The sequence below is a fragment of the Hylobates moloch genome, unplaced genomic scaffold (assembly GCF_009828535.3).
Source record: "Hylobates moloch isolate HMO894 unplaced genomic scaffold, HMol_V3 SCAFFOLD_19, whole genome shotgun sequence".
NCBI classification, from domain to species: Eukaryota; Metazoa; Chordata; class Mammalia; order Primates; family Hylobatidae; genus Hylobates; species Hylobates moloch.
In genome coordinates, this window is record NW_026652294.1 from 39376643 (window position 1) to 39396518 (window position 19876).

General features: G+C 46.9%; 2 protein-coding genes across 2 annotated transcripts; both read right to left on the bottom strand.

Moving 5' to 3' along the window:
- Positions 1-199: 199 nt before the first annotated feature.
- KRBA2 (KRAB-A domain containing 2) lies at positions 200-9370 on the bottom strand (the record flags this gene model as incomplete). The annotated part of the gene is made up of 3 exons (XM_032139757.2): positions 200-4369; positions 5603-5788; positions 9244-9370. Coding segments are annotated over 3 exons (1566 nt in total), but the record flags the coding sequence as incomplete, so codon positions are not given.
- Positions 9371-11119: 1749 nt separating this feature from the next.
- On the bottom strand, positions 11120-18709 carry RPL26 (ribosomal protein L26). The gene is made up of 4 exons (XM_032139758.2): positions 18640-18709; positions 17634-17806; positions 15411-15551; positions 11120-11288 (listed from the first exon to the last, which is right to left on the bottom strand). The coding sequence occupies exons 2-4, from the start codon at positions 17799-17801 to the stop codon at positions 11160-11162; spliced, it is 438 nt and encodes a 145-aa protein (XP_031995649.1). The 5' UTR covers positions 17802-17806; positions 18640-18709; the 3' UTR covers positions 11120-11159.
- Positions 18710-19876: the final 1167 nt, after the last annotated feature.

Consider the following 19876-nt stretch of genomic DNA (forward strand, 5'->3'; position numbering starts at 1 on the left):
TGGAAACCTTCCAACTTAACACTGCAGAATCTGAAAAGAAATGGCAATGAGCAGAGGTCTCCCACTGTCACATGGAGGACAGGGTCTGCAAAGATGAGTCACACTGTAGAACTTCACTATCCACAGAGAAAGCTCCTTCACATGCAGAATCTCGCTGGTCTCTCAGGACAATCCTGTGAGGTAGGCAGCACCAGGGGTGTTACTGCCCCTTACAGAAGAGGGAACTGGCATTAGTGATGATCAGAATGGGTCTTAGATGGCTCTGGGATGTGCAGGAAGGACACTTGTATAAAGAATAAAAGACTGGCCAGGCACAGTGGCTCACGCCTGTAATCCTAGCACTTTGGGAGACCGAGATAGGCGGATCATGAGGTCAGGCGTTCGAGACCAGCCTGGCCAACATAGTGAAACCCCATCTCTACTAAAAATACAAAAAATTAGCCGGGCATGGTTGGCGGGCGCCTGTAATCCCAGCTACTTGGGAGGCTGAGGCAGGAGAATCGTTTTAACCTGGAAGGTGGAGGTTGCAGTGAGCCAAGATCGTGCCACTGCACTCCAGCCTGGGTGACAGTGCGAGACTCCATCTCAAAATAATAATAATAATAAAATAAAAGACTGCAGGCCCTTTCTCCTTCCCCGTGCCCATTTCTGTAGAATCATTTATTTATTAAATTCACTGAACACCTTCCATGGACTGGGCACTCTTAGGCATTGGGAACGTAGGAATACACAGGTCCTGGGCACTGTCTTCCCCTGTGGCTGGGTCAGTCATCCTTACTCTGAATCATGACCCAGACTGGCCTTGCCCTACTCCTCTCTAGGTAGAGCAGTGATCTCAGGCCAACTCTTGCATTTTGTTCCAGAAACCTTGATTATTTCCCTGACTATTGGTCACTTCCCGAAATGCACTGAACTGTGCCAGGAATAGGATATGTTTTTAAGTGCTTGAGACACAGACAAGTGCAGACGCATACCCAAATTCCAACCATACCTTACTTCTGACCTAATTTTAATACATGTTTCATGCAGTTACACAATTATCTGTGCATAATGCTCTGAGAAAAGGGATGACACATAGTTTCTCCTGAAGTGGGAAACAGCGCAGTTGGTAAGGTGGCCAGTCTCTAGGGCATCTTAGATGAACCTCTTTTCTTCCTATTACTTTTCCTTCATCTACTTTTTTTCTGAGATGGAGCCTTGCTCTGTCGCCCAGGCTGTGGAGTGCGGTGGCGAGATCTCGGCTCACTGCAACCTCTGCCTCCTAGGTTCAAGGGATCTTCCCACCTCAGGCTCCTGAGTAGCCAGGATTACAGGTGCATGCCACTGTGCCCGGCTAATATTTTGTATTTTTGTAGAGACGGGGTTTCACCATGTTGGCCAGGCGGGTCTCAAACTCCTGACCTCAAGTGATCGGCCACCTAAGCCTCCAAAGTGCTGGGATTATAGGCATGAGCCACCGTGTCCAGCCTGCCTTCATCTACTTATTTTCCTGTGATGCCTCCATGTTTTAAGGTATGTGTCTGAGGGGCAGGAATATGTATTAGATTTATCTAGGGCAGTCCCACCAGCTTTACATTCTTGAGACCTCATCCATCAGTTCTTGTTTTGCAGACATATTCTTCTATTGACTATAATGAGAACTGTGTCTCTTAAACATGTAAGTCCGGCCGCACGTGGTGGCTCACGCCTGTAATCCCAGCACTTTGGGAGGCAGAGGCAGGTGGATCACGAGGTCAGGAGATCGGGACCATCCTGGCTAACATGGTGAAACCCCGTCTCTACTAAAAATAAAAAAATTAGCTGGGTTCATGGGGGTGCCTGCCTGTAGTCCCAGCTACTTGGGAGGCTGAGGCAGGAGAATCGCTTGAACCTGGGAGACGGAGGCTGCAGTGAGCCCAGATCATGCCACTGCACTCCAGCCTGGGCAACAGAGCAAGACCCCGTCTCAAAAAAAAAAAAAAGTCCTGGTTGGGTGTGGTGGCGTGCGCCTGTAATCCTAGCACTTTCGGAGGCCAATCCCTTGGGCCCAGGAGTTTGAGACCAGCCTGGGCAATATAAGGAAACCCTGTCTCTAAAAAAATAAAATAAATTTAAAAAAAAAGAGAAGTCCAAGTTTAGGTCCCTAGTACCTGTGAATGTCACCTTACTTGGAAAGAGTATTCGCTGATCTAATTAAGGTAAGGATCTCGAGATGAGATCTTCCTCATTAGAGTGGGCCCTAAATCCAGTGACATGGATTTGGTGTCCAATAATGTCTTTACAAGAGGCAGGAAAGAATACACACAAGGTATTCTTGTGTATCTCAGGTCAAGTTGTATGTGGTAGTCCTTGCTCAATAAGGGAAAAGTTCGGGTCTTTTTATTTATTCTTAGGGCTGCCATAAAAAATTATGGCCTTCTCAGGGGAGAAGGCCACATAAAGATAGAAGCATAGACTGGACTTACACTGTCACAAGCCAAGGAATGCCAAGGATTGCCAATGGACACTAGAGAAAGGAGAAAGGCATGGAATGGATTCTACCCCAGAGCCTCCAGAAAGAACCTACCTTACTAACACTTTAATTTCAGACTTTGGACCTCCAGACTGTGAGACTCAATTTCTGTTAAGTCACCCAGGTTGTGATAATTTTTTTTTTTTTTTTGAGACAGAATCTTTCTTTGTTACCCAGGCTGGAGTGCAGTGGCATGGTCTCGGCTCACTGTAATCTCTGCCTCCTGGGTTCAGGTGATTCTCCTGCCTCAGCCTCCCAGTTAGTTGGGATTACAGGCACACGGCTCCAAGCCTGGCTAATTTCTGTATTTTCAGTAGAGACAGGGTTTCATCATGTTGGCCAGGCCAGTCTTGAACTCCTGACCTCAAGTGACCCACCCACCTCGGCCTCCCAAAGTGCTGGGATTACAGGCATGAGCCCTGCACCCGGCCAGGTTGGTAATTTTTTATGGCAGCCCTAAGAATAAATACACAGACCCGAACTTTTCCCTTTTTGAGCAAGGACTACCATGTACAACTTGACCTGAGAGTGCAGCCTTCAATCCTTTCCCCCAGGACCTCTGGCAACAGTTCTCAGATGACTGCTCAGAGAGATACCTGTGAATGTCCACCCAGCAGCCATCTCTTCACCAGCAGAGGAGACTGGAAGTCCCTTGTGAGGTGCTGGGTTCTGCAGCTTCAGGAGTGGGATCCATGTCATCGTCCATATCAGATCTGTCTGCTCCAATCTCAGCCCTTTCTTCCTGCCTGATCCAAAGGCTATTTTCTAGCTGTTCTTCGGCAATTTCTAGTTCTTCTTCCGTTTGTAAAGTAGCCACAGTTTCCCGGGGCAAGTTTGAGGAATATAGCCCAAATTTGGCTTTGCAACCAAACATTGCCTCAAATGGACTTTGCTGCAAGGAAACGTCGAAAGCCTGATTCCTCACCATCTGCATGAATCGGAGGCCTTTGGCCCAGTGACGTGAGTGGTTACTCTGCATCCAGGTACTTATCATGTTCTTTACATCACGGCTTGCTCCTTCCAGGGAGCCCTGGCTTTGGCCAGGGTGGTACTTACCAGACACAATCTTTAGGTCTGGCCACAACTCACTGAGCTCATGAACAACCTGGTTTGTGAACTCAACACCACTGTCAGAGTCTAACACACTGGGTGTACCAAGAATTGTGAAAATATCTAACAAGACACTGACCACCTCACGGGCCTGTTTGGTTCTTAATGGCCGTAAAATAATAAACTTGGTTAAGTGGTCCTGGTAGTATAAAATGAACTTGAACTCACCATCAGCACTTGACTGCATGTCAAGTATTTCAACTTGGCATGTGGAATCTATGTCCTTAAAAGTCATGGGCTTTGGTGCAAGGCCTCTCTTGGGTACTGGGTTCTTCTGGTGGCACTGTTTACACAGAGTCAGATATAAGACAATAACTTCTTTGGTGACATTCCCATATTTTCCTTGCAGCTCCTTGAGCATGCGTGTCCGCCCACCATGTCCAATACTAAGATGTGTATCATGAAGAATATCAAACAACTCTTCTTTATGTACATAATACCGTATTCGATCACGTTCTCCATGAGTAGCCTCTATCAGTTTCTCTGTGCCCTGTACAGAGATCACATCATATTTTGCTGCACGGCGATAATCACGTGATGACTTCTTCCCTTTTTCTTTAGCTTCTTTAACTTCCTTTATTGTTTGAAAGTACTTTTCTTTGGAAAATACCTTGCTGTTGTAACTTTTGCTTTCTACTAATTTTGTTACACTCATAAGAAACTTTTCTCTCATGGTACTTATCTCCATTTCCATTTCACTTGCATTTGAAACCCCAGGTGGATCATTTCCAGCTCTCTGAGGCATCATGGAGAACTGTAAGAAGGAGCCTAAGAAAGGAAGAAAAGAGAACAAAGTTAAATTCACTGACACTCCCACCTGAAGACTTTCCCTCTAAAGTTCCTCATCAATTCTTTCATCTAATTTTTGAAGATGATTATGTGGAAGAATGATAATAGAATAATAGTTAAAAAGCAACTAGAAAGCCAACTAGCACCATCCAAAACCAGAGCATAGCAACAGAATTTGATATCAGTAAGATCACAAATATATAGAGGTTTTAGACTTCAGGCAAACAGAAAAAACAATGAAGCCATTAGCTTATAGCAAGAAACCTAATCAACTGGTTTTTATTAATTGAATAGGAGAGAGGATAAACAGAAACTCCTAAGGCAGTAGGCTAAAATCTTACCCTCAGTACCCTTTAAAATAATATAAATGGGAGAACGTTGCTAAAAGGTACCACATAGTAACAGCAAACTCTTAAACTGAAATTTGTACCAGGGATTGCTTCTGAGCCTTCCCATGATCAACAGAAACAATTTCTTGGCTGAGCACAGTGGCTCACACCTGTAATCCCAGCACTTTGGGAGGCCGAGGTGGGCGGATCACTTGAGGTCAGGAGTTCGAGACCAGCCTGGCCAATGTGGTGAAACCCCATCTCTACTAAAAATACAAAATTTAGCCAGGTGTAGTGGCAGGAGTCTGTAATCCCAGCTACTCGAGAGACTGAGGCAGGGAGAACTGCCTGAACCCGGAAGGCGGAGGTTGCAGTGAGCCGAGATTACACCACTGCACTCCAGCCTGGGCGAAAAAGCGAGACTGTAAAAAAAAAAAAAAAAATTTCTTATGGCTGAAGAGTCCTTATCTTGGGGGAATGGAGAAGAAAGCTGTGGGGATATTTTTATTTTATTTATTTATTTATTTTTTTGAGACAGAGTCTCACTCTGTTGCCCAGGCTGGAGTGCAGTGGCGCGATCTCGGCTCGCTGCAAGCTCCGCCTCCCGGGTTCACGCCATTCTCCTGCCTCAGCCTCTCTGAGTAGCTGGGACTACAGGCGCCCGCCACCACGCCCGGCTAATTTTTTTGTATTTTTAGTAGAGACGGGGTTTCACCGTGGTCTCGATCTCCTGACCTCATGATCCACCCGCCTCGGCCTCCCAAAGTGCTGGGATTACAAGCGTGAGCCACTGCACCTGGCCAGCTGTGGGGATATTTTTAAATGACGGTTTCCCCTTGACAATTGTCCACAAGATTAATAGAGGAAGATTCTGAGTCCTTACCCTGTGGGACCATGTTCCCATAACTGTCCAGCATTGTGTCTCTGTAGCAATCCTTTTGAGAGCCTTCTAAATAATTCCAATCTTTGGTCATATCTTCAAATGCTGTTGCTTCCTGAAACAACACTGGCTGCTGCCACAGGGACCATACAGTCTTGGGGCCTGGGCTAAAGAGCAGCTTCAGCAGGACTGGGGAAGAGACAAGAGAGGGCACCAGGAATGAAGGCGTGCAGCATAAAGGACTCTGAAAGTCAGGTGAATAAATGGAAGAAATAAGAAATAGGTCTCATATCCAACAACATGAGTACAGCTTCATGGGTGAGAGAAAGGAGTTTTTCCTTCCTGGGAGGTCTGTTGGTCTGGCCAGTTTTGACGCTGCCAGAGCTGTAGCCCATGTATTAATCTTTCCAGAACAAAGCAGAGTCCAAGTGAACTTGGGCGCAGGCTTGATGACTCCTAACAGGGGTGACAGGATCTGTTTCCATGGAAATATTACGTCTGTGTACATAGAGATATGTCAGGAGATTATCCTGCAGAAAAGAGTTACTCCAAATGGAGCCTACGTGCCACTGTGATCAGCTAATTCCTTAGGGAGAGAACTCGATCCTCAGTTGTCTAAACTGGGATTCCTTAGTTAGAACAGCCCTAAGACAGGATGGTGATGAGGCCAGGGGAGTTCACATGAGGACTGCAGGAATTCCAGCAAGCTTAGGAAAACAGGATCCCAAGATCCCAGCTGTCAGATGCAGAGCAGAGGGGCAGGGCAGAATCCTGAGAAGCAGAGAAAGATGGAAACTTTTAAAGGCTCTGAGCAAGTCTTAGTTAAGCAGGGCCTGCTTCCAGGTCCTGAAGGTCCTCCACTAAAAGGGCTTCAAACTCCCTTCCTCAGCATTGCTGGTTAATCATGAATATTCCTGATTCTAAGACATTACTGATTGTAAAACCACTGACTTAGTAACAACTTTCTTTTGAGAGGAAAAACAGTGTGTATCAAATGAATGTATTGATAAGACACATCCAAAATTTAAAATGTGAAAAATATGCATTTTCATTCTTTTTCTTTTTTTGTATTTTTTTTTATAGAGATGGGGTTTTGCCATGTTGCAAAAAACCCAGGCCGGTCTCGAACTCCTGGACTCAAGTGATCCACCCGCCTCAGCCTCCTAAAGTGCTAGGATTACAGGCCTGAGGCAGTGTGCCTGGCCAAAACTATGCCTTGCAGAAATGAAGAAATTGCACATTTGCAAAATGTTCTTTACTCTAAGCCTGTGTTCAAGATCTTCTGTAAACTGACGTTTTAAAGGCTCTGAGGCCGGGCACAGTGGCTCACACCTGTAATCCCAGCACTTTGGGAGGCCGAGGCGGGCAAATCATCTGAGGTCAGGAGTTTGAGACTAGCCTGGCCAACATGGTGAAACCCCATCTCTACTAAAATTACAAAAATTAGTTGGGCATGGTGGTGTAGTCCCAGCTACTCAGGAAGCTGAGGCAGGAGAATTGTTTGAACCCAGGAGGCAGAGGTTACAGTAAGTCGAGATCACGCCACCACACTCCAGCCTGGGTGACAGAGTGAGAGTCCGTCTCAAAAAAAAAAAGAAAGGCTCTGAGAAGTACTGCAGTAAAGAAACCAGCTTCACTTTGTTTCATCGACCAGTACCATTCAATCACTGACATGGGACTTTGTTTCCCAAGGAATATCTACTACCATCTTACTAGTTTTTTTTTTTTGTTTTTTTTTGTTTGTTTGTTTGTTTTTACCAGGGTACACCACCACGCCGTTTTGCATTTTTAGTAGAGATGAGGTTTTGCCATGTTGGCCAGGCTGGTCCTCGAACTTCTGGCCTCAAGTGACCTGCTCGTTTTGGCCTCCCAAAGTGTTGGAATTACAGGCGTAAGCCAGCGCACCCGGCCAGTCCTACTAGTTCTAACAGACTTAGAACCACAAGGTATTCAATGGAATCCAGAAAGAGCACCTTCCAGATTCCTTTCTGAAACCAGCATCTCTCAGAACTTGAATGCTGTGTTGGTTGCTATTTGAGTCCCTTCAGGAGACTGCAAAGGAAGGAAAAGCCTCATCTTCATTCTATAAAATAATGAAGGCAACTGGGCACAGTGGCTCATGTCTGTAATCCTAACACTTTGGGAGGCCAAAGTAAGAGGACTGCTTGAGGCCAGGAGTTCAAGACCAACCTAGTCAACATAGTGAGACCCTGTCTCTAAAAATAAAAAAATGAAGAAAAAAGAGTGAAGGCAACAGGCTAGAAACAATTTATAATCAAAAGATGTAGAATCTCAGTCTTTAGTAAGAGATACAGTCCTTACTATACCATGAAATTCTACAGTAGAGTCCAAGGTCCACAATTGTCCAATAGATCCATTTTGGTTGGTCCATCTGGTGATTTTAAAAAATTTGAATGATTCAGCCAGGCGTGGTGGCTCACACCTGTAATCCCAGCACTTTGGGAGGCCGAGGTGGGCGGATCAAGAGGTCAGGAGATCGAGACCATCCTGGCTAACGTGGTGAAACCCCGTTTCTACTAAAAATACAAAAAATTAGCTGGGCGTGGTGGCGAGTGCCTGTAGTCCCAGGAGGCTGAGGCAGAATGACGTGAACCCGGGAGGCGGAGCTTGCAGTGAGCCGAGATCGTGCCACTGCACTCCAGCCTGGGCGACAGAGCCAGACTCCGTCTCAAAAAAAAAAAAAAAAATGTTTCACCTATATTTGCAGATTGGGAGATTTCACATAAAAATCTCGATTTCTGGCTTTCTTTTTGTTTTTTTGAGAGAGTTTTGCTCTGTCGCCCAGGCTAGAGTGCAGTGGCGCGATCTCGGCTCACTGCAAGCTCCGCCTCCCGGGTTCACGCCATTCTCCTGCCTCAGCCTCCCAAGTAGCTGGGACTACAGGCACCCGCCACCGCGCCCGGCTAATTTTTTGTATTTTTAGTAGAGACGGGGTTTCACCGTGTTAGCCAGGATAGTCTCGTCTCGATCTCCTGACCTCGTGATCCACCCGCCTCGGCCTCCCAGAGTGCTGGGATTACTGGTGTGAGCCACCGCGCCCGGCCTTGATTTCTGGCTTTCTTGAAAAGGCAACATTCTGGCCGCACTGGCGGCATTGCTACCTGGCAATAGCTGGCTGTGATGGAGAGGCGGCATCTTCCTTTGGATCGAGCTTGTCCAACCTGTGGCCTGTGGGCCGCATGCAGCCTAGGACGTCGGGACCTACTAACCTATTCATCTTACTTGCCCATTCCTGCAGATTTCTAAGCTTTCAGTATCTTTTTTTTTTTTTTTTTTTTTGAGAGGGTAGGGTCTCACTTTGTCACCCAGGCTGGAGTGCAGTGGCATGATCACGGCTCCCAGGGTCAAGGCATCCTCCTACCGCAGCCTCCCTCGTAGCTGGGACTACAGGCATGCAGCACCAGGCCCGACTAATTTTTTCTTTTTTTTTTTCTTTTTCTGTAGAGACGGGGTCTCATTATGTTGCCCGAGGTTTCAGTATCTTTTCCAAAGCAACATGAAAGAAATGTGACCGTAAATCAATCAGCTTCTTGGTGTGATCTGTGTTGACGGCTAAGTGATAAACGAGTTGGTCAGAGAAAACTGGAAATATTTCCAAAGCCATGTTTACTCCCTTCACCCACCTGTGAGTCTTTGCCTTGGCTGTTTCCGACTCGGAATGTCCTCGCATTGATCTTCCCAATCACAGCCAGCTGAAATCAGCCTCCTTCCTGACGTATTCGGTAACTTCAGCTGATTGCCATCTCTCCTTCATCTCAACAACCTGTACCACACTCACTGGAGCACTTGGCTTTGCATCTTTAGTCGACCAGTTCAGATGTATACAACCTATAAGGTAGGGACGGAGGCTTCTACCTGCCTGTACCCCCTTTGGAGGGCCCACGAATACAGAGCTGAGCACAAAAGATGTTTAAAGGACATTTAGTCAAAAATGTCGCTTACAGGTAGGTCGTTATTTTAGCAAGGTAGCGCAGCGGTATGGCCGAGTCTACGCTTGGGAATTCATTTGCTGACTTATCATTTACTGACTAAAGCAAAGTTACTGGGGCCTCAGTTTCCTCATCTGCAACCCAGGGAGATGACCAGTACCCATCACAATCGATTGCTATTAAGATTCAATGATAATGCAGATAAGGCACTTAATACAGTGTCCCCTCACCGTCCACACCACACGGGCACGCCCGCTTATTCCTGAGGACCGGGCTGGGACGTCGCCTCCTTTGTGTAGCCTTCCTACCCTGACTTCGCAGACTGCTCCCACCGCCTGGATCCATGCCCGTCCGCCCGCCCGCCCGGTCAGTGTTGAACGGCTGAGGTGGGCGCGCGGTGGAGAAAAGAGCCGCAGACTGAGGAAGGTCGGGAAGGAGAAAGGGACACACCAGACGCGGCGTCTGAATTTCCCTCCACCCATAGGCCCCAGAGCAGCAGCACCTCCTCCCCGCCTCCCGCCCGCTCGGCCGGAAGCCGGTCAGAGCCAGCCGGAAGCCCCGCCCCCTAGAGACACCGGGGATAGGAGGAGCTCCCGCTCTTCGCTCAGCGGACCGCACTGCGGACACCGTGCAGCGCTGTTCATCCAGAAGCCAGCTGTGACCTTGGCTAAGCCAGTGACTTAACTCAGGCCCGTTCCCCGTTCCCACGTTGTTGCCAAGTCTCCAGCCTGGAAAGTAAACTGGCTTCAGGTATCCTGTTTAGATCCTTAAAATGAGGAACGGCAGGAGCACACTGCTGCCACCTCACCCCTTTTCACTTCATCCTGACGAAGCTGCAGTTTTGTTCATATTTCAACTCAAAGACGTATTAGGTTTTGGTTTGATGGCACTCACCCAGCACTTGTGCAGAAAACAAGGTAAAGGGGGCCCATGGGTCTATCAGATAACCTGAACCTGAGACCTCTCAATCTAGAAGAACAAACAGCTTGAAAAAGTGATCTAGAAGCTGTAAAGTCACGGAAGCTTCTTATCCCTATTGAAACCAAGACTTCCTATCCAATGGCAATACAAACGTTTACACAGTAAGTTAAAAAATATAGCCTGTCCATACAGTAACCTATCCATAGTAAGAAAGTGAAAAGGTTCAAGCCGGGCGCGGTGGCTCACGCCTGTAATCCCAGCACTTTGGGAGTCCGAGGTGGGCGGATCACGAGGTCAGGAGATCGATGTAGCCCAGTACCGAGAGGGTAGGATAAGAATGGATGAACCAGAGGTGAGTTGCAGTGACCAAGTTGACCATGATCCAGCCTGCTCAAAAAAAAAAAAAAAAAAAAAAAAGACAGGTTCAAGAGGAAGTGTTTCCAACTAGCTTTTCTTATAGGGTCGCCTTCTTCTCAATGACACCACTCCAGCTTCTGATATATCCTCAAATGCTGCTGCCCACTATAAAAAAAAAAATCTCATCAGTCCTGATTTCAGAAAAATTTTAGACCAACAAATCAGAGGTAAGAGACTGATCCACTGAAAACTAGGGAGTGTCCTAAATCACCACACACAAAACACAGGCTCTTTGTTTCAAGTTTTAATCAAAGCTTGTATATAGGATTACTTTATTCCTGCATCTTCTCAATTGTTTCTTCCTTGTATTTGCCCTTTTCCTTTCCTACTTGGCGAGATTTGGCTTTCCGTTCAAGGATCTTTTTGCGGTCTTTGTCCAGTTTTAGCCTAGTGATAACCACCTGCAGAAAAAGAAGAAAAAACACTCCCAAGCTTTAAATAATCACTAAAACACAAGGGAAAGCCCAACATTCAATACCATTTCCCAAACCTGGGGTAGGTGGATGCCTAATAAGAAAAATTATTTAACTTTTAAAAAACTCCAGAAATCACTCTTTAGCCATCAAACCTGGCTTATTTACTAATTTCCTACCAACAAAGAAGAAAAGGCAAGATGGTATCAGTAATTCTTAAAGCCTCTTCTGTGCTTCATTATAAATTTTGTTTCTTTTTCACTGAGAAATATATGATTCTGCTCTTCTCACTACAGTTTTACAAGCTGTCATATACAAATATATTTGTTTCCAAAGTAACTTCAGGCTGGGTGCAGTGGTTCATGTGCCAATCACTTTGGGAGGCAGAGGTAGGTGGATCACCTGAGGTCAGGAGTTTGAGACCAGCCTGGCCAACATGGTGAAACCCCTTCTCAACTAAAAATACAAAAAATTATCTGGGCATGGTGGCACATGCCTATAACCCCAGCAACCTGGGAGGCTGCAGCAGGAGAATCTCTGGCACCCTGAGGGGCGGAGGCTGCAGTGAGCTGAGATCGTGCCACTGCACTCTAGCCTGGGCGATCCAGCGAGACTCCATCTCAAAAAACAACAAAATAGCAGCGTGTGGTGGTGAATGCCTACTCAGGAGGCTACTTCAGGAGAATCGCTTGAACCCGAGAAGCAGAGGTTGCAGTGAGCTGAGATCGCACCATTGCACTTCCAGGTGGGCGACAAGAGCAAAACTCTGTCCAAAACAAAACAAAAAAACAAAAACCCACCCCCAAACAGAAAAATAATAAAGTATCTTCAGAATTTTTTTTTTTTTTTTTTTTTTTTGAGACGGAGTCTCTCTCTGTCACCCAGGCTGGAGTGCAGTGGCGCGATCTCGGCTCACTGCAAGCTCCGCCTCCCAGGTTCACGCCATTCTCCTGCCTCAGCCTCTCCGAGTAGCTGGGACTACAGGCGCCCGCCACCACACCCGGCTAATTTTTTTGTATTTTTAGTAGAGACGGGGTTTCACCGTGGTCTCGATCTCCTGACCTCGTGATCTGCCCGCCTCGGCCTCCCAAAGTGCTGGGATTACAAGCGTGAGCCACCGCGCCCGGCCCGTATCTTCAGAATTTTAATGCTAGAAATTAAAGGTAGCATCCACACATAATTCCACCTGCAAAATCTTTAGTGAGAAGATGACAATACAGATCTTACTCCAACAGTTCCAATCCTAAAAGACATCCAAATTATGATAAACTTTAGTCTTTTTTTTTTTGAGATAGAGTCTCGCTCTGTCGCCCAGGCTGGAGTGCAGTGGCTCGCTCTCGGCTCACTGCAAGCTCTGCCTCCCGGGTTTTGCGCCATTCTCCTGCCTTGGCCTCCCGAGCAGCTGGGACCACAGGCGCCCGCCACCACGCCCGGCTAATTTTTTGTATTTTTAGTAGAGACGGGGTTTCACCGCGTTAGCCAGGATGGTCTCGATCTCCTGACCTCGTGATCTGCCTGCCTCGGCCTCCCAAAGTGCTGGGATTACAAGCGTGAGACACCGCACCTGGCCAACTTTAGTCTTATGAATGCGAGGAAAGGGTGAAAAGAGGTGCTGGAAATAGAGCATGCAGGCCAAACATAAATCTCCACAGTCACTGAACTCATATTCTAGTATAGGGAGCCCGAAAACATTTACAAGTGAATCTACATCACTTTGATAGAGAAAGAAGGCAAGTGTGAGGAGGTCGAGGGGCTTTCTAGAGTGATCAAGCAAAGCCCTACTGATAAAGCTGCATTCGAACAGAGACCTAAAGTGGTGAGCAATCTATGCACAAGTATCTGGAAGAGAACAGCAAGTCGAAAGGTTCAAAGGCAGGAGATTATCAAGTTTCACAGGTGTGTTTCTCAAACTTGAATAAGAATCAACTGGAGGGCTTAGAACATACACCTGGGTCACAAGCCCTAATTTTGCCTCAGTAGGCCTGGGCTCTTAGAATCTAGTCTGCTAGGAGGCAAGCAGACTAGAACATATAGAATGGAAAAAGATGTCAGAAGGGAAGATCAGTTAAGGTCATTTTTTTTTTTTTTTTGAGATGGCGTTTTCACTCGTTGCCCAGGCTGGAGTGCAATGGCGTGATCTTAGCTCACTGCAACCTCTGCCTCCCGGGTGCAAGCAATTCTCCTGCCTTAGCCTCCTAAGTAGCTGGGATTACAGGCGCGTGCCACCACGCCTGGCTTTTTTTTTTTTTTTTTTTTTGTATTTTTAGTAGAGATAGGGTTCACCAGTTGGCCAGGCTGGTCTTGAACTCTTGACCTCAAGTGATCTGCCTGCCTCGGCCTCCCAAAGTGTTGGGATTACAGGCGTCAGCCACTGTGCCTGGCCACATCAGTTAAGGTCTTACAGGCCAATGTGATGGCAAAGAGCAGACAGAATTCTAGGTATTATAATGAGACAGCAGTCCACAGATCTTATAAACTGATGTGGGGTATATAATAAACCAGTCAAAATGACATTTTTGGTTGGACAAGGCAGCTCACAACTATAATCCCAACACTTTGGGAGGCCTAGGTGGGAAGATAGCTTCTGGCTAGGAGTTTGAGACCAGAGCCTGGGTAACACTGCAAGAGCCCATATTAAAAAAATTTCTAAATGACATTTTGGCCTGAGCAATTAGGAAGATAGAGAGCTGCCATACACTATGACGGTTTGAACATGCCAAGTTTGGGATACTAATTAGATATCTAAGTTGAACTGCGCAATTGCCAATTGGATATTGAGTACAGAGTTTAGGGGAAGAAGAGAGTCCTAAGACTGGAATGAGACTTGAAGATGATTACTGAGTTACTCAAAGATCGACTGTCACATGCTGCACTAACATGTACAGTACAAAAAGACTAAGAATCTGCTACCAAATTGGTGACCTTTAAAACAACTTATCTGGTGATGAGAAGCGAAAAGTATGACTGGAGTAGGTTAAGGAATGGGAAAGTCCTTACTCTTAAGAGATATACACTGAAGTAATTACAGGTGAAGTGTAAATTCACTGGGGGTGAAGAAAATGGATAAAGAACACGTGACAAAATTTTAATAGCGAATTCTAGGTCAGAAATATACAGGTGTTTTACTATACCAGCCTTTTGACTTTTCTGAGGTTTAAACATTACATTTGTTGGCCGGGTGCCCAGCACTTTGGGAGGCCAAGGCGGGCAGATCACGAGATCAGGAGATCGAGACCATCCTGGCCAACATGGTGAAACCCCGTCTCTACTAACAAATACAAAAAATTAGCCAGGCGTGGTGGCAGGTGCCTGTAGTCCCAGCTACTGGTGAGGCTGAGGCAGGAAAGTGGCGTGAACCTGGGAGGCGGAGCTTGCAGTGAGCCGAGATTGCGCCACTGCACTCCAGCCTGGGCAACACAGCAAGACCCCGTCACAAAAAAAAAGAAAAAGAAAAACCAGGGCCAAATTGCCGTTTCATCTTACAAAAACCTACTTCCCAAATTTTAAGAGCTATGAATTATTGATTGTTAATCAGCTTACTAATAGCTTTATTATTGATTGTTAATCAGCTTACTAATAGCTTTTGAAGAAAAAGCACATTTTTAAATATACATAATGGGACGGGCATAGTGGCTCATGCCTCTAATCCCAGCACTTTGGGAGGCTGAGTCAGGCAGATCACCTGAGGTCAGGAGTTCAAGACCAGCCTGGCCAACATGGTGAAACCTTTTGGTCAACATGGTGAAATTTTGTACTAAAAAGTACAAAAATTAGCCGAGTGTAGTGGTGCACGCCTGCAGTCACAGTTACACTCAGGAGGCGGAGGCTGCGGTGAGCCGAGATTGTGCCACTGCACTGTGGCCTGGGTGACAGAGCAAGTCTCAAAAACAGACAAACTAAACATAATGACCGTTAAAGACACTCTGATGTCAGAAACATTTTAAATGGTATTAGAATTTAATACAAATGCAGTAGTATTTACCTTAAAATGTTTCTTTTCCAGCCCATGTAAAATCAAGGACTATTTCTATGGGCTTGTTCTGTAAATAATCGCATGTCAACAATGATTGCCATAATCCTCTTCTCTCAAGTATTCTCAAAAACACCTACCTTGCTGGGGTGAATGCCAACGTGGACAGTTGTGCCATTAGCCTTTTCCCGCTGCACCCGTTCGATGTAGATAACATATTTCTTCCTGTAAACCTGGACTACTTTGCCAATTTGCTGACCTTTATAGTGTCCTCGTACAACCTAAGTGCAAATTCAAAAGTAACAAATATTTGAATAAAAGATTAACCTTGTAAATCAAGTAAACAAACTCACGCATACACCATTCATCCTATCATTATATTAAAAGGTTAAAAAAAAGAGCCCACTTCAGCCACCTGTAAGAAGTTGACAAGGAATTTGTTACTCCATCTCAAAAGCAGCAACAGACCAAGAGTATTTAAATCTGAACCCATTAATGTGTCCAACCTAGTGTTAGTCAGATGGCAGCAACAAATGCTTAAGGGAACAAACCAATTCTTTCCCAAAGGTTAACGGACAGGAATCCTAGTGGTCCTCAGTTTGTGAGGACAAGTGTTTCTGAACAGAAGATTCTTCTTCCCAGTTTGTGACTTTCTTGCATTGATATGTACTGAAAACAGTGATGACTGTTTTCAAGGTCTGCTGGCAAGTTTAGCACTACTGCAGCAGGGACCAACAGCTGTTCTCAACCCACACTGCTTATCTGGGAACCCATTTCATCTTTTTGAAATAGGCATGAAAAAATATTGATGATGTGTATGTAAATGGCTTTAGACACTGCCTGAATTCTTTAATCACTAGCTGCACTACAGATTACACCTAAGGGTCATTTATAGAAACCTTCACCTAAATAGATCCAACAAATTATTTACCTGTAAGCGCAAACGATAATGTGACTATGCTTCAGTTACAGCTCCTGAATCTAGATTTGGAGCAATTCTGTTTACTGGTCCTCAACTGCCTCTTCAATGACCAAATATGTCCTTGTTCATTCCTGGGTGCAGACCAAACTAACTTTGGGAAGAACATAGTCTACAGTTTAACTTTGAAACAAAGACGCTAACAGTCCTTTCCTGAAACAAACCCCCTTCTTGCCTGGGTACCAGACTGCCTTTGTAGGACTAACAAATTAGCGCAAGACTAGAAATTACAGTTTAGGCAGCTAGAGGCTTCCCCAATTGCTCCTAGGGATAACACACTGTAAAGCCTAAGATTTGCCTGATTTTTTTTTCAGACCCTGCACTGATGGATCCGCTGGTGCCATCCAGATCAATAAACTGGCTCATCTGATCTTGGGGCCCCCATCCAGGAACCAACTCAGAGCAAGAAGACAGCTTCAACTCCTTATGCCTTCACCTCTGATGCGACCTATCAACACGCCCCACTCCCTGGCCCCCTACCCGCCAAATTATCCTTAAAAAAACTCCAGTCCCTAAATTTTCTGGGAGACTGATTTAAGTAATAAACTCTGGTCTCCCATTCTGGCTCTGCATGAATTAAACTCTTTCTCTATTACAATTCCTGTCTAGATAAATCGGCTCTATCTGGACAGCATGCAAAATGAGCCTGTTGGGTAGTCACAATATATTGATAAAAGGATAATCCCAAAGCAATGTTCTGATTATGTCACTTCATTATGGTCACATCATCTGACGTTTGAGAAAACTGATTTTCCAGCAGGATCCCCAGGAGTTGGAGACCCCTCTGTACAAAAACAAAAAAAGGTCCCACATGGGAGCATCACTTGAGCCCAGAAGAGCCACGACCACGCAACTGCACTCCAGTCTGGGTAAGAGTGAGACCCTGTCTCAGCTGGGCGTGGTGGCTCACGCCCGTAATCCCAGCACTTTGGGAGGCTGAGGCGGGCGGATCACCTGATGTCAGGAGTTCGAGACCAGCCTGCCCAACATGGTGAAACCCCGTCTCTACTAAAAATACAAAAATTAGCCAAGCGTGGTGGCGGGTGCCTGTAATCCCAGCTACTCGGTAGATTGAGGCAGGAGAATCACTTAAACCCAGGAGGTGAAGGTTGCAGTGAGCTGAGATCGCACCATTGCACTCCAGCCTGGGGGACAAGAGCGAGACTTTCTCTCAAAAAAAAAAAGAAAATTGATTTTCACCAAATAATACAATTAAAAACTGAAAAGCAGCTTACTTACTGTTTTTTGGTCCCTGGCTCAACTCATCTTGCCACTCTTTGGGAGCAAGAGTCTCAGAAGCATCTTTCTCAGGAATGCAATCCCTCTTCTAAGCTAAGTGCGTAAAATATCCATCAAGACAATGAAAACAAGTAGGGATACACACCTGAACTTCATCATCCTTTCGGATGGGCATGGATCGCACGTTGTACTTCTGTCTCAGCTCCTTGGAAAGAGGGGAAGACATAATCTTCCTTCGAATGTGGGAAGGTGCATTGAAATGCCTTTTGCGATTCTTGCTTCGGTCGGAAGTCACAAAGGGATTAAACTTCATTTTGGCTAAATAAAAAGTTAAAAAGACTTAGATGACCAAAATCTCATCCAGCTTCCAAACAAATAACCGCAATGATTTTATCTTGATAGTCCAGAATGATCATAGGTACTGTCGTGTTGTGCAACTTCAACAAAAACTGCTTGATTGGAAGGGCCTATCAATCGAAGCTCGAAACTTTTTATTTTTTGCTTTATTCGGGTGTTTTCCGTATATGTTTACGGACTAAAGACTTTTGCATCAAAAACACTTGTCCTAGTTACAAGACCTTTTAGTTACACTCTCCCAACTCCTCAAGTAGTGCCTGAGGGAATCAAGACTGGACTCACATCTCTGCTGAGCAGACCGACAACGCAATTAACTATAACCTCACGTTTTAGAAGGTACAATCAACGTTCATCTTCTACGGGCTTAAGAGTGAATACATATAGTCCCTCCAAAATGAATAAGGCCCACCATCCCGAACCTGGAAAAGCCTGCACACGTCTCAGGTCCTAAAAGCCTCCCAGTGGGCAAGTGTGGTCTGGAAGTTCCGTGAAGGCTTTACCGAGAGGTTACTTCGAGACCATTCTCTAGGAAACGACACTACCCAGACTCCAGTCTATTTCCACAGGCTCCCTTCCCTCAGCTCGTTTTCGAGTCCCCAAATCCCCGGTCCCTCCGTCCCTCTCCGGCCCGGCGGCCCTTGATTTAAGGGAGCAACAGATAAAAAACCACCCAGCCTCTCCTTCCTGGCTGCTACTCGGCCGACAAGAGACTCTCGGGGTCCCCGCGGTCGGAAGCCACCATGCCCAAGAACGGATGGCTGCGGATTACACCCGCTTGCCCGCCGAATCCTTACCCGCTCCGGCTTCGGTGATGGCCGCAAAAGGGAAGAGAACTACAGGCTGCTTCCGGTTCTGTAAGTTTACGAAAGATCTCGCGAGACCTATGTCTCTCGGAGCGAGAGGGGCGCGGAGTTTGAGCGAGAGGAGTAAACTGGGAAATAAATTTATGGCTAGTGTCACCTACTGGCTAGGAGGGGAACTGCGAGGGATTGCAAAACTCCCCTCTTCCAGGTCCTAGTGTCTCCCTTTCGAGACCCGGGTGCTGCCGCTGAATCCTCTGGGAAGGGTAGTCCCCGGGCGATTGGCTACGGCTGCTCAGGGTCCAACTGCCCCTGGGGGTGATGAAGGAACGAGCGGCCCCAGGAGACCGCTCAGGAGACCCCCCTGGTACCTTCACTCCCAGGTGCCGGGGCGGGGGCCGGCACCCCTTAGCCGGGGAAGGGCAGGCCCTGCTTCTGGCCGCCAGGAGGCGCGGGGACGCCGGCCGGCCGGTCGCCTGGGTCCCTGCACTCACCGTCCCCGCCCGCCCGTGGCGTGGGCGCGGCCAGAGTGCCGGTCCTTTAACAAGCTCCATTGCGACGCCGGCCACCGCCCCTGCACCTCGGCGTCTGCTGACCGCACCGGGGGGCCCGCCAGAGATTTCTTGCGAGGACGGAGGCCACCGATCACCCCCTGTCCCCGCGGAAATAGGTCCAAGGCCGCGTTTCTAAGGCGCCCCCAGTGCTGTGGGAGGTGCTGGTCCAGACCACGCTTCGAAGGAGCCGGGCGAGAGAAAGCCTCTCGGTACGGGGAGCTGCGCGGGTTTCTAAATGCTCGGCCTGTTTGCGTCCAGTTCAGGACCAGACGGAAGCCGTGCGCTCCCTGCAAATGGTTTCTTTCTTTTCTTCTTCTTCTTCTTTTTTTTTTTGTGCCTTTTTCTTCTTTTTGAGACAGTTTCGTTCTTGTTGCTCAGGCTGGAGCGCACTGGCACGATCTCCACTCACTGCAACCTCCGCCTCCCGGGTTCAAACGATTCTGCCTCAGCCTCCTGAGTAGCTGGGATTACAGGCGCCCGCCACCACGCCCGGCTAATTTTTGTATTTTTAGTAGAGACGAGGGTTCACCATGTTGGCCAGGCTGGTCTCGAACTCCCGACCTCAGGCAATCCGCCCACCTCAGCCTCCCAAAGTGCTGGGATTACAGGCGTGAGCCACCACGCGTGGCCCCTGCAAATGGTTTCTGAGGCAGCGGCAGTGCAGCAGGCACCGGCGC

Excerpts from the sequence above, each read along its gene's own strand:
- RPL26 (XM_032139758.2), bottom strand. The coding sequence starts at position 17,801 with ATGAAGTTTAATCCCTTTGTGACTTCCGACCGAAGCAAGAATCGCAAA. Across the intron at positions 15,552-17,633 it reads GAAAGGATGATGAAGTTCAG|GTTGTACGAGGACACTATAA; the intron begins GTGTGTATCCCT and ends ATTTGCACTTAG. Across the intron at positions 11,289-15,410 it reads TTGGCATTCACCCCAGCAAG|GTGGTTATCACTAGGCTAAA; the intron begins GTAGGTGTTTTT and ends CTTTTTCTGCAG.